General features: G+C 43.0%; 2 protein-coding genes across 2 annotated transcripts; one reads left to right on the top strand and one right to left on the bottom strand.

Moving 5' to 3' along the window:
• Positions 1 to 770: 770 nt before the first annotated feature.
• On the bottom strand, positions 771 to 3,708 carry LOC124480926. The gene is made up of 9 exons (XM_047040602.1): positions 3,297 to 3,708; positions 2,994 to 3,167; positions 2,698 to 2,855; positions 2,306 to 2,504; positions 2,102 to 2,198; positions 1,796 to 1,967; positions 1,469 to 1,645; positions 1,193 to 1,347; positions 771 to 912 (listed from the first exon to the last, which is right to left on the bottom strand). Exons 1-9 carry the CDS (start codon positions 3,527 to 3,529, stop codon positions 814 to 816), a joined length of 1,464 nt encoding a protein of 487 aa, XP_046896558.1. The 5' UTR covers positions 3,530 to 3,708; the 3' UTR covers positions 771 to 813.
• A 363-nt stretch (positions 3,709 to 4,071) lies between these two features.
• On the top strand, positions 4,072 to 12,785 carry mecp2 (methyl CpG binding protein 2). The gene is made up of 3 exons (XM_047040148.1): positions 4,072 to 4,180; positions 5,320 to 5,706; positions 5,888 to 12,785. The coding sequence occupies exons 1-3, from the start codon at positions 4,149 to 4,151 to the stop codon at positions 7,269 to 7,271; spliced, it is 1,803 nt and encodes a 600-aa protein (XP_046896104.1). The 5' UTR covers positions 4,072 to 4,148; the 3' UTR covers positions 7,272 to 12,785.
• The last annotated feature ends 461 nt before the right edge of the window (positions 12,786 to 13,246 follow it).

The following is a 13,246-nucleotide window of genomic DNA, read 5'->3' as shown; positions in this document are numbered from 1 at the left end:
AACTTCCTATGGGTGGTGTCTGGGGGTGAAGGCCAATGGACACTAGACTGAGTCTGTTCGCTGGTATTTCCTGTGGCTCTCTGTGTGTTTGTATCCTCTGGAGTGGATGGTTGAGTCATTGAGATCTCCAGCTGCAGACTTCAGACCAAGGAACGTTTATTAGCCAGGAAAGAGATTATAGAGGGAGTGCTTGCCAGAGGAAGGCTAAAACTCTGAAGCATCCACATATCCTTCCAGTGCAACATATATGCACTCATAGATCCCATTTGGGATGACAGTACCATGTGGATTCAGGGGTTTGTGTGGAGCTGTCTTAGAGGTGAAAAGAAAAACAAAGGAATCATACATCCAACAAGATCAGGTTTGTGTTCTGCATCACATAAATATTCATCCAAAAACACATACTCAAACTTAAAATTATTCAGAAGAACAAAAGTATGTGGCATTCAAACAATATGTTAAAATGGTTTGATTCAGCAACAGTGGAATAACTTATGTACAGTATGACCAGTTCAGAGGGTCATTCAAAACTGGCAGCTGTGCTCCACCAAACTGCAGATTAACTTCACATCTCACACCAGTAGGTGGTGGTATTGCTGACAAAGACAATGTGTTGTTAAACCTTACAAAAGCAACAGCAGAAACACAAAATAGTTTGTTTCATTTTATTTTAAGCCCAATTAAAATACATATTAGTGAAAAGAGTACTGAGAGAAAACATTACATTTATAAAAAACATCCATAAACTAGTTATGATAATAATCAGTCTTTCCTAATCTGTTGGTAATCTGTGTACGCCATACAAATTATAGATCAGTCCTTATACTGCTGGTGTTCCCTTCTCGAGTTGAGGTTTCTGTCTACATCAGGCCCCAGCACAGATGACCTGCGGTTCCTCAGATTGTAGCGAGGCTGCGGAGGACAGAGAAGATAGCTGTGAATACATGTATGAAAGGGGAACGTGCAGAAAATAGAATCTGTGACTTTTCATGCCAACACCTCGCTTTGTGCACAGAAGCATAATATACCCAGAAGAGTGGAAACTGTTATAGCCTCATGGAGAAAAGGAGGGAGGGACTACATATTACTGCCTGTCATTTTGAGATAAGAAGTACAAGAAACTCATATAGGTGTGATGGTCATGTGTCCCAATCCTTTTGTCCAATGAGAGAGTGAAAGAACGTGTCCCCACCTTGCCCTCCACCAAGATGCTGTAGACCACCGGGGAGGAAGGAAGCCGGCTGGAGGTTGAGGAGCGCCGCTGGCGTCTCGCAGGACTAGCTGGAGCTTGGCTAGTCTCCACTGCAGCAGCACCAGAGCTGCTAGACAGGCTGTCATATAGCCATTCTAACACAAACACACACACACTCAATCCTGATGAGTCTGTTCATCAATTTATCCAACCCTAATTGAAAGAACTACAAAGAGTTGTTAAAGTACAAGAGACTAACTATGCTGCGTTCATCACCTCCATTTGAGCGCTTAGATGTGTGAAGGTTCTGTACTGCTGTAGAGTCTGATATCACAGTAGAGGACCAAGGGACCAAGCTGCAGTCCTCCTTTTCTCTCTCCCTCCTCCTCTGACGTTCACATGTCTGACTATTCTCTTCACCTTTTTGTGTCTCCAATGACTGTGAGAGACTCTCTGGTCAGAAAAAAAACAGACAACAAGAAAGACAGATAAAGGGAGATGTACTCATGCCTACATGAAGACAGATAGACAAACTGGTGGTGTTTGTGCATGTACTATGCTGACATCTCGGGGTACATCTAGTATTACCCTCCAGGCACCTACCAGCCTGCTGCAAAGCCAGCTTCAGGCTGGACTGGGTCTCTCTGAGCTGAGTCAGGATTTCCAGACTCTCCTTGGTCACGTCTCTGAACCGAACAACACAGAAGACCAGGACAAGAAGTCCCACCAGAACCATCACCCTCCTCAGAATTCCCACCAAGAAGCTGACCTGCTCCTAAACACACACACACACACACACATTGGGAGAGTACATTGTATAAGGTTATCAGATGACCTGTTTCAATGTTTCCTTTCCCCTTAACTGATGTGGGTTCCCCATAGCCACAGATTTAAGTTTGTCTGCCTCACCATCTGCTGGTATCCAGAGTTGGAGTCATCGAGCACCGCCCTGCAGATAATCCTCTCTAGGTACACGTTCAGACCCACCAGACCGAAGAGAACCAGCCTGAATAAAACAGAGCAGCCACTCAAGGAGACTTGGGTGGTCATACAACCTGAATGGAAAACTGTTTTGTAACAGGCTGTTGTACATAACCGATTATAGCCGCCTACCTGGCACTGGAGGTGCGCCGTGTGGAAGTGAGGAGGAAGGCAGTGCAGAAGGCCAGGGAGTTGTAGAGGACACAGCCTAGGGTGTGGGACTCAGACAGGATGAAGCTCTGCAAGAAGGTGACGCGGTTGAATATCTCTGAGAAGGCCACTTGCTGCTCATGGGCTGTCAACTTCATCTCAGCAAACACCTCCCTCAGACCTGGAGAAAAGGAGGACAAGGGAAATGAGGGAGATAAGAGGAGGATTAGCGAGAGACAATATAAGAGAGGGGAAAGCGTGGAACAAGAAGGGTGAGGACAGGAAAAGAGAGAAGAGTAGAGGAGGAGCCATGCGGGGAGAGAGGAGGGGAGGAAAAGTCAGAAAACTTTTGAAACTGAAAGTTTTGATGCCACCTTGAGTGGAATGATGCAGGGTGTGTTTGAGCTCCTCTCCATTGCGAAGGATGGTCTCCTGGGACTTTAGGGCAGCACTCTGAGCCTCCACCAGATCTTCTGCCATCCTCTGTGTGGAAGTCAGCTTCTCCACCACTCCTGCGGAGCTCTCGGTTAACCTGTAAGCCAAAACAAACATATCAAATGTAGCAATATAGCTAACCTGGAGCTACATCTTATTTGGTCCAGTAGCATGGGACTGCGCTAAGAGGCTATGAATTCATTCAATTTCCCCCTTTTTCACTGAATCACCTGACCTGTGTATGGTGTTTTCTGCCTGGTGCTGCCAGCTCTCACTCTGCAGGTAATGGCAAATGCTGTGGGCATGAGTGAAGAACTCTGTGTAGGCATTGAAAGCCACTGGATCCATATCTCTGGTGCAGAAGCTGACTTCACTGCCCTCTGGACACTCTGGGAAAAGCCGGTTGGAACTGAAAGAAAAAAATATATATATATATATATCACTGGAAGCAGCGTTAAATGTGAAGGTACTAGGTTAAAAACACAATGAGTTATGTAGCTAAAGATATACGTGAATGAATTATTTCGTTTTATTTCACCTCTGCAGGTGGCAGTGAGTAAAGCGCAGAGCAATCCTGCTTTGCGTATCCGCAGTGAATTCTTGACAGCGTGCATTGATGTTCTGTAAAGCAAGGGACCAACATTCGCCGTAGCGTTGGGCAGCAAGCTTTTGAAACTTCTTCAACTCCACTCTCCCCTCTTCAGCGACGTTTGCAGCGAATTCAAGTCCATAGAATTGCAACCCAATTATAAACACAAACATACCCAGCATGTTGTTGTCAAGTTGTATCAATAGGTCTAAACAATTTTAAGAGTTGAATTTAGAAAATCTAGCAGGATTTCAATTGAGGAACTCAGCTATCAGTGTGCACCGTGCTCACACCTGGGACGTCACGCAAAGGTGACAAGAAGCCAGGATACATCTGATTTAAGAGGCCCACGTGCATACGGTTGTGGATGGAATCTTTGCAAGACAACTGGACAGCGAAGCATACAGACCGTCTACATTAAATGAGAGTGTTTGATCTGCCCAGTTAAGAAGTTCTGTTTTATTAAGAGCAATAACTTCACGTTAGATGGCTTGCTCTCATGCTTGCCACTCGGCAACGGTTCTTGCAGAATTATTTTTCGATAATGGTATTTAGGCCCCATGTCTCATGCATGCTGCTGATTGAGACGGTGTCCTCATCTGAAAGTTCGAAACCACTGACAAATTAACGGAACTGGACGTTATCTCGCGAGATACCACTGTTGCTGCCAAACATTGGTAGTCATATCATTATCTCGCGATAGTTGAGTAATGACGGCGTTGAAATTGTGGCAGGGGGCGGGAGAGAGGTACCCAGAGAGATGTTTGGAGAATTTTTATAAAATTATTTATTTAAATAAAAATGGCCGCCGTAGAGAGCGGAGAGGAGAGACTGTAAGTGTGAATTACATATATTCACCATTTCAATGTCGTGATAGATAATGTTTCTGGTCGTGTAATTTTTGCTTGAGTGTTTTGCAAAGTAATGTTGTGTCTTTATGTATTATGGACAGTTCAACTGACTGGTGTACTGAGAGAGGCGTATAGAATACGTCACCAAGTTATTGCTAGCTAGCTAAGTATTTCCCCTACTTTGCGAGATCATGGATGGGCAAGGAAATAGCATCAGCATAAAGCGTTCGTGGGGGTGTGTTTGACTCTTATTTTCCAAACTCTCAAAACTCCCCTTTTCATTTGGATTTACGGGTTATTTGTCATTAGTGTCAAAAAAGAAACCCCGAGTCCTGTTTTTGTGTCCGTTCTCACCCTTTCGAAATCAATTTTGTCCGCATCCTCCACCCTCGGACTATTTCTATCGGCTAACGGGTTAGATAAATAAATGTGTAGCTAACGCAATCGAGCTTCTACCTACGCAGAGGGTCAGAGATTAGGCTGTGCTATTAACGCTTGTAGCCCGTATGTTGTCGTGGCAATAAATGCATTTTTCATCTACAGCAAATTATACATTTCATATCGCCACTGCACTCGCTAGAGATACCTAGCAAGCCATTTTCGCTGCTGACATGAGTTGGCCCATTTTTAGGTTGCCACTGCTGTTTTTGTGCCATCAACTACATCACCCATCATATGTAATGGATTATATTGTATGCAATTCTGCTCGTCTTTACAAAAGTGTTGGAAATAAGTAGAGTCCAGAGCTCTGATCTAATTCTAATTAGTGTATATACACCATGTCCAGCAGTAGTGCCTCTTTAGACAATGTTGCCTGTGCCTGGCTGCGTCACGGGGTACCTCTTAACTTGGTGTCAATGAGTTCTGTAGACCAAGACCAGATCAAGCTACATCCAGACTCAGTTGTTATCGTTACTCGTAGTAGTCATCGTAGTTTTTTCCACAAACAATCCCAATATAACACAACAGAATGATGTGTCTGACCATTAATTGGGACATGGATGTTGTTTTGTTTCCTAAACCCTATACATCAGGCTTCCTTTACAATAGGGGGGTCCATTCTTAATACAGTTGACTTTCAGTTCACACTCTCATTATTGTAACCTTTTGTCCATGTGCAGTGAGGACCCTGACCAGCCCCAGCAGACCAGCTCCAAGGAGACAAAGACACACAAGTCCAAGAAGTCTCGGAGGGAGAGACGGGATGCAGAGAGGGTGGAGTCGACCACGTCAGCTCCTTCCCCTGCAGGAGGGCTGGTGCTGGGTGGACAGCCCTCCCAGGGGTTGGAGGCAGGGCCATCGGAGCCTGTGGAGCGTGCTGCCTCAGAGTCGACAGCCTCAGACTCCGCAGCTGGGGAGTCTGCAGGGTCTCCCAAACAGCGGCGTTCGATCATCAGGGACCGTGGTCCGCTTTATGACGACCCGTCCCTGCCAGAGGGTTGGACACGCAAACTCAAACAGCGCAAGTCTGGGCGCTCAGCTGGCAAGTTTGATGTCTACCTGATTAAGTGAGTTTTTCCCTCCTAAATGACAACAAAACATTTGTATTCTAGTATTAAGGTATCTCATCTTACAATTCTACATCAATCTGTGAAGTGTGACTCCAAAATTAACCGAAATAGAGTAAGTATATCAGTACTGTTGAGTTTAGTTTTTGTCGAATAAAAATGTGCTTCTCCCTGTCCTCAGCCCGGAAGGTAAAGCCTTCCGTTCTAAGGTGGAGCTGATTGCGTACTTCCAGAAGGTTGGTGACACCACCACAGATCCGAACGACTTTGACTTCACCGTCACAGGTCGTGGTAGCCCCTCCCGCCGTGAAAAGAGACCTCCCAAAAAAGCCAAGGTGGTCAAACCTTCGGGGAGGGGCCGGGGACGACCTAAGGGCAGTGGGAAAGTCCGCCCTGCCACCGAGGGTGTGGCTATGAAGCGCGTGGTGGAAAAGAGTCCAGGGAAACTACTTGTCAAGATGCCCTTTAGCGCAGCTAAAACCCAGGCCCCTATACCAGTTCCTGTCCTCATGGCCAAGGCCCGACCCGGAAGGAAGAGAAAAGCAGAGCAGGAGCCTCAGGCCCAGGCACCAAAGAAGCGAGGACGTAAGCCTGCGGCGGCGGCGGCGGCGGCGGCCGGGAGCAGCACATCTTCATACACAGCAGCTGCCATGATGGCAGCAGAGGCCAAGAGGAAAACCCAGAAGGAGTCTTCCGCCAAGCCCGTCCAACAGACTGCCCTACCCATCAAAAAACGCAAGACCAGGGAGACCGTGGAGGAGATGGAGAGCCCAGCCACGTCCACAGTGGAGCTGGTCACGGGGGGTGCCGGAAGAGGAGAGGGAGAAGGGAGTGGTGGAGGAAGTGGTGGAGGAAGTAAAGGAAGAGGGGGAGAGACAACAGGAGGTGGTTGTGGAAGTGAAGTGGGGGCTGGGACAGGTGTCCAGGTGGTGGTGACAGCACTACAGGAGCCACAACAGCAGCAACTGGGACAGAAGCCGCCAAAGAGCCAAGGAAGGAAGCAGAAGGAGGCTCCTCTGGCCCCGGTCATAGTTACTGCAGGAGTTGGAGGCGGTGGAGGTAGCAGCAGCAGCATCAGTAGTCCCTCCAAGAGCCACAAGAGAAAAGAGCGTGTTCCACACAAACACCCACACCATCACCACCACCATCGCCATCATCACCATCACCAACACTCTTCTACCACCTCCTTGGAGCAGCCCCAGGCCTCCCACCTCTCCCAGCCTTCCATTAGCCTATCGTCCCCCAGCCCCAGCTTGACTGGGGCCCCAGTCCTGCAGAGGAACCAGGCGGAACCCCAGGACCTGAGCAGCCCTCGGCCCTACCGTGGGAGCCAGCCCGTTGGCAGCAGAGAAGGGGCTCCGGACAGCTTCCCTAACCCCACAGGCTCCACCTCCACCAGGACTTCTCCTGTCTTAGTGTCTGATGGCAGGGCCAAGCATCGAGCCGATGAGGCCGCAGGCGAGGGGAGGGATCTGAGAGACATTGTGCCCTCCTCAGCCGTGCCTCGGCCCAGCCGAGAGGAGACGGTCGAATCCCGGACAGCCGTCAGTGAGAGGGTCAGCTGATTGGCTGGCTATGTGACTTACAGGGGCCCACAATCTGTCTGCACCGACCGGAAAGCAGTTCTGAAGAGAGAAGCGGAGCAAAATCGGGCGTTTCTTTTTTTTTTATTAGAAAAACAAATGGAGGAGAAGAAAAGCGACAAAAAAATGTGTGTACATACAAACACAAGGCAGCTGTTGTCATGTTTTCTCTGTGGGGTTGGGCTGTGTTAAGGATTTGCTCTTAACAAACACCCAAAACAAGATTGCTTCCTGATTAACACATTTTGTTTGTTCTTATTTCTGTCACAGCTTTAAAGTTGAACAATATCCACTTTAACCCACAGTACATTTGTCAAAGCTTCAAGGAGGTGGAAAGATTGCAGTAAGAAACAGACCTTGGACCAAACACTGGCAAATAGGCCTACTTAAGATTCACTTGATTTAGTTCACCAAGTATAAAGAAACCAATGGAACAGTCCCATCATAAAAAATTTGGAGCTAAATTAAATGCACCGTAATCTTACTATTTGATGTCTTTGACAAAGGTCTGGTTTCTATCACATCTATCCCGTACCTAATTATTTTGATCTGGTTCATGACACGGGGCAGAATTGTGTTTAATTTGCCAAAAGCGTGTGTACCTTTGTGTGTTTTCTTCCACACAATCCGCTTGGCCATGATGTATGTTGTAGACAAGAGTGTAATGGTCTGAGGCAGTGTAGCCTCCCAGGATGAATGTCTACCTTTTGGATGCCATAGCTAATGTTTACTTAAATAGATTTTCTATAGAGTCTCCATTATAAATTATATATAATCCTGTTTTACTCTGTGTCCGTGCAAGACTACTGTCTTGCTGATAGCTGTCCAGACCGCCAGCTGTGTTATCAACTGGGTATGAGTTTTTTTGCTTTGACATGGAAAAAAAACGTCTGCAGTCATGTTAATGTGATGATGTTACTCATGTTAATGAGTGACATAATTTGTTAATTGGCCAGAGTAAGATTTGAAAATAGCCAGTTGAAATAAGGTGGGGTAGAATATAATGAAAATGGGGCTCCAGGTTCTGAATAGGGCCCAGTTTCAGTCAGTTTCAGTCTCCTAAAACCACAATTGTCATTCACATCCAGAATGGTTGAGGGATGTTTGATCACAGATGCGTAGTAATGTAGATCTCCCCATGTGCTGTTTCTTTCAACCACTCCGAAGCTTCAAGAGGAAACTGACATGATACTGACAGACAGATAAGAACTTCCTGTCAACTGGTTTCTCACACATTTATTTGATGCTCATAAACAGGAGGTTGATCTTCCACACTAACCAATATGATGATAATACAGTATGGTGGTTACTGCAGCATGTGCGTTGACAAAGGAAGGATATTTATCCAGGTTTCAGTTATATTCACCATCATATTCATGCCCTCTTTGTGCTTTGTGTAAAGTACTAGAAGTAGGCATTGTGTTTTTCACTTTTTAGTAATGACAGTCTGTTAAAGCTGTAAAGTGATCTAACAATCTAGCTGGCTAATATCAATATGTGTATGACTGCACAGACCGGAGCACTTATAACCCCAGACAAGGGATCGATACAATTATAACTAAATGTACATGACCTAATAAACTGTCATGTAATCAAGGTTAACCTGACTATTCATTTAGTTTAGTTATTTTTCCAAAGATTGTTGAGGAAATACAATTTTGTATGTGAATGTACAGGGTTTAATAACATTATGTTGTCATAGATATCTTAGCATTTTTCTGATTCGTAGAAAATGTATTACATTTAATTAAACTAAAAAAGTTTGTTTAGTTCAGAGGATAAGTTTAGTTTTTGTAAGTAGAGAAAGTAAATCAATGGATTTTATGTCCGAAAGCTTTTGTGAAAAAACCAAACCCATTTAAGGAAGTTCTTCTTTGTCTGTTGTGTTGAGTGAATGTACAAAAAAAAAATGTTGTTTTGTTGACACAATGTTTTTTAAATGTAGAGGACAGGTGTAGCCAGGAATATTTCGGACACGCAAGGTTTTGTTGAGATGAAGTGTAACGTTAGTCCAACGTTACATCCATTGCACTGATGTTACAACCCAGTTCTCATTCTGCATGCACTCTTTTTTTCATTTACTTTAGCTCCCAACGTTCTAAAAACACACTTTTCTTTTTGTAAGCCCAAACTCACAGATTCATGTAGGACTCAGATAACGTGGCACAAAATATACTGACTGCATGCTCCAGGTATAGTGTTTGGAGGCCAAGGTGACTTTTTCCTCAATCATGTTACATTATGTTAATCTAGGGTACATAGTGTAGATATGAACAAAGATGCCATCCATAGTTGCTATTTATCAACCTTCAAACAATGGTTGGAATTCATCAAACTTGGCTTTCTAAAGAATTGTGCTTTTATTTTTTATCCAACCGTATTTATTCTGTCTCCCAGTGAACTATGTCTGACTTAACAGTGTAACCCTAGAACATGCATTTTTGTGGCACAATAACAATGTTTGAATGAATTTCTAGCCTATGCTCTCACACGCACAACAGGCCCTTAACCCCAGTCTCCCCCACCCTAGAAAAACATGGTTTTCATTCTGAAGAAAAACTTCTAAAATATTCTTGCATGCCACAGTTACAGAGATATATTTGTTAGTGAATTTTATAATGTAATATAATATAAAAAGTATGTATTACTTTGATGCACCAGTATCTTAAACCTGTATTAATCCAATTCAATTAAACCAGTTGATATCTGGAGGAACAGGAATTTAAGAAGGTTGTGTCATGCGAATCCATCCCAGAAGTTTGCTTGACACCACGTTATTGTGAACACAGAGATCGATGCTATAATTTCCATCTGAACCCTTGATCAGAGAAATCCGAGGTTCTGGACTTATTACTCTATTGAAAATATATTTTGGTTAGGAGAATTGGACCCCAAAATATCTGTAAATAAAAAAAGATTTTTAGTTTCATATCAACAACTCAAAAAGGACGTATTATCCAGTGGCAAAAACCTGATGGTGTCAACCTTGTCAGTCTTCTGTGAATCGCCATTGTCTTCTGTGCCCATATTTACTTCGCACATTGGATCTGAAGTACTGTATACAATGCCCCCCATGTTTACAGAATGCATCTTAATGCAGCGTAAACAAGGTCTTAGATGTTGCTTGTGTCCTGCCTCCCGTGGTCTCCTCACTTCCCTGTCCCTAACCAGAAGGGTAGGGAGTATTGGTATAAGAGCTCCCTTGCTCTTAAAGGGCTATGAAATGTTTTCAAACTTTAAACAATATGGGGCAATGCTGTCTAAAGCCCGACAATATAACTACACTCCTCTTTGTTTGTAGTTGTGAGCACTATTGAATACATTCATGTCCAGACTTTAGTCTCTGTAGAAAATTGGGACTCATCCTATTCCCCCTATATATTCCACCTGTAGAAAAACAGGACTCCCTCATTGTGTCCTGGTGACTTAGTACCACTCCTCTCTCTCTCTGTCTGTCTCTCTCTCTCTCTCTTTGTCTCTCTCTCCATACAGGCAGTATGATCACTTGCTCACTTTCAACTAACTCTGCATCCTCAGTCGCTACCCCAGCAGCCCAAAGTTTGCACTTAGTCCCTTGTCTATTGAGAACAGCCTGGACTATGACATGTATTTGAGACTCGTAGCTTGCTTCCATGCTTACTGCAGTTCAATACTATAAAGGGGTATATCCCAGGAAGTGTAGAGAATGTTGATGCAGAGTTCCACATTCAAATGTAACTGGAGGGGGAGGCCAGGTGGGAGAAGGATATGGGCAGCTGAGAGGACAAAGATTTAACATGTGGCTCAAGAAGACTTAACCCTTTCTAAATGTAAAAAAATAATAATCTGAGTTTAATTGTTTTGATTTGATGTTCTACAGTCTGTTAACTCCTGTCTGGACTTAAAACTGCAGCAACTTTGCTGAGTCCATCTGGGTAGCATTGTCAGCCAAGCAGGAACAGAAAGGATAGTGCCTTGCATTAGAGAGCGACATTGAACAGTAGTTGCCTTTGATGAAAAACATAATAGTTAAATAGATAAACAGATGGCATGTCAGGTCAAAGTGGGGTTTACCCAGTTTCCTCTGGAAATCTGGGATCTTAATCATATTTGCATAGAAGCAAACTTCAGTGACAACCGCACATAATCTGCGGTGGATTATGGGTTGGATTCCTTGTTTTTAATGAACATTGTTCGTCAAAGAGTAGCCTATCTGGCCCTCAAATACAAGACACACTGATGTAGAATGTACTCCGCTAACAGGTGTTTGAAGTGTTTGCATGTGGTTAGGAAGACAGAAATCTTGTAATCTTCAAAGCATATATTGTCATTTTCCAGGAATTTAAGTGAGCTTTCTGTTTCTGCTGGTTGAAGGTCATCTGTATATCTTTTTTTCTAGTAGTGTGTGTCTACATGTCCCTGCCTTTAGATTTGCCATCTCAGACGTTGTAGCTATGACAATGCTGTTTGGGCTCAGTCTCTTCCACCAAACCTGCTTTTAAAAAGCAATAGTCTAGAGAGCAAAACAGTGATTTTGTGTTTGTCCATCAACACAGGCTTTCTCCTTGTACACCTCTAACCCCACATTAAATCTGAAAAGGGAGATTTTTAATGATTGCATGATGTACAGGATAAAATGAATTACATCAAAGTTATTTATTGAATGCCAGTTCAGGTCAAAAATAAAAGAGTGAACTTTGATACAAATTCAAAAATCCACTGTTGGAAAATTAACTGTCTATTTAACATAGTCTTGTGCCTTGAAGTTGAAGTACTAGAATTTATACTGTGGTTGATGTATTTTTTATTCAGAGTCCTGTATTTGCCTCTTGTTGCTATTCTGCGCTGTGTGTATCATAGAGTAATAGATAAAGTATTTTCTTAGTTTGATAATTTGCCTGCTTTGTATTTCATTTAAAAGTGTTTTGAGGAACAGAGGAATTATGTAACAGGGCAATAACGATCATGTAATGATACCTTGTGACAATATAGCATTGATATGTTATTCTCTTTGTTTTAGCACTTTTTGGGAACGTGTTGTTCTTGGAAATTTAAATTTCACCATAACCACAATAATTGGTCACACATTAGTCTGCCTTAGTCCTTCCAACCACAATATTTTATGAGAGAATATTTCAATCATGGCCAGTTGGTGAAATACAATACAATTAAGATCTGCACTTTATAAAGTATGATGCGTAACAGGACACTCATTTCCCTTTTGTATGTATTTTTACCTTTATCTAAAGTTTTCATTTTTTATATATTTTTTTCCATTTTAGTTGCAAGTATTACAAAGGGGTGAAGTGTCCTCTCTGTTAGCTGAGCTGTCACAATTAAACAATCACTTGTCGAGGTGTCAAGGGTTATTTACCATTTTCCAGGCCATGTCTTTGCCTTCCTGAAACTGAAAAGCCTAGTTTGTGTCAACTTTTATAGTATTGTATCTGTTTGTTTGATTTTGCCCAATGTAACAAACATAATAGTAAACAACATATATAATACCTGTGCCGTGTGTTTTTGTCTGTATTATTTATTTTATTATTATTAAATGATTTATTTACATAAAATCTATTATTTATTTATTTTAACACATAAAATCAGTTTTGAGAACTGGCATTGATGTTTGTTCATCTGTGGGATTATAGTATTACAATACACAAAAACCAAAGTCTTATTAGTGGATATTTTAGTGAAGAAGAATTTTACAGTGAAAATTATTAGCTTCAGTTGCATGCCCTGTAGTGAATTCTAAAATAGATTTGCCTACTCAGCAGACAATCGACAGTCTCAGCAAGTAATGATCTACGACTGAACTCGTTACGGTGTGTGGGGGGTAGGATCCAAACGTGTGAGCATGGTCATTCATCTTGTCATAGTCATCATCAGTACGGTCCTGCAATTGCTGATACATGGTCATTATCAAAACAGTCAACCATTCAGTAAACTGTCAGTCAGGTTATTATAAGACAGTACAG

This window comes from Hypomesus transpacificus, chromosome 18, assembly GCF_021917145.1.
Source record: "Hypomesus transpacificus isolate Combined female chromosome 18, fHypTra1, whole genome shotgun sequence".
In the NCBI taxonomy this organism is placed as follows: Eukaryota; Metazoa; Chordata; class Actinopteri; order Osmeriformes; family Osmeridae; genus Hypomesus; species Hypomesus transpacificus.
Note: the sequence above shows the minus strand (reverse complement) of the source record. Positions and strands in the feature narration are given on the sequence as shown.

What these genes read in the sequence shown, in the direction of transcription:
- LOC124480926 (XM_047040602.1), bottom strand. Translation starts at nt 3,529, where the DNA reads ATGCTGGGTATGTTTGTGTTTATAATTGGGTTGCAATTCTATGGACTT. An exon ending in GCAGAAAACACCATACACAG is followed by an intron (nt 2,856 to 2,993) that starts GTCAGGTGATTC and finishes TTTGGCTTACAG; the next exon opens with GTTAACCGAGAGCTCCGCAG. An exon ending in CGGCGCACCTCCAGTGCCAG is followed by an intron (nt 2,199 to 2,305) that starts GTAGGCGGCTAT and finishes TGTTTTATTCAG; the next exon opens with GCTGGTTCTCTTCGGTCTGG.
- mecp2 (XM_047040148.1), top strand. Translation starts at nt 4,149, where the DNA reads ATGGCCGCCGTAGAGAGCGGAGAGGAGAGACT. An exon ending in GAGAGCGGAGAGGAGAGACT is followed by an intron (nt 4,181 to 5,319) that starts GTAAGTGTGAAT and finishes GTCCATGTGCAG; the next exon opens with TGAGGACCCTGACCAGCCCC. An exon ending in TTTGATGTCTACCTGATTAA is followed by an intron (nt 5,707 to 5,887) that starts GTGAGTTTTTCC and finishes CCCTGTCCTCAG; the next exon opens with CCCGGAAGGTAAAGCCTTCC.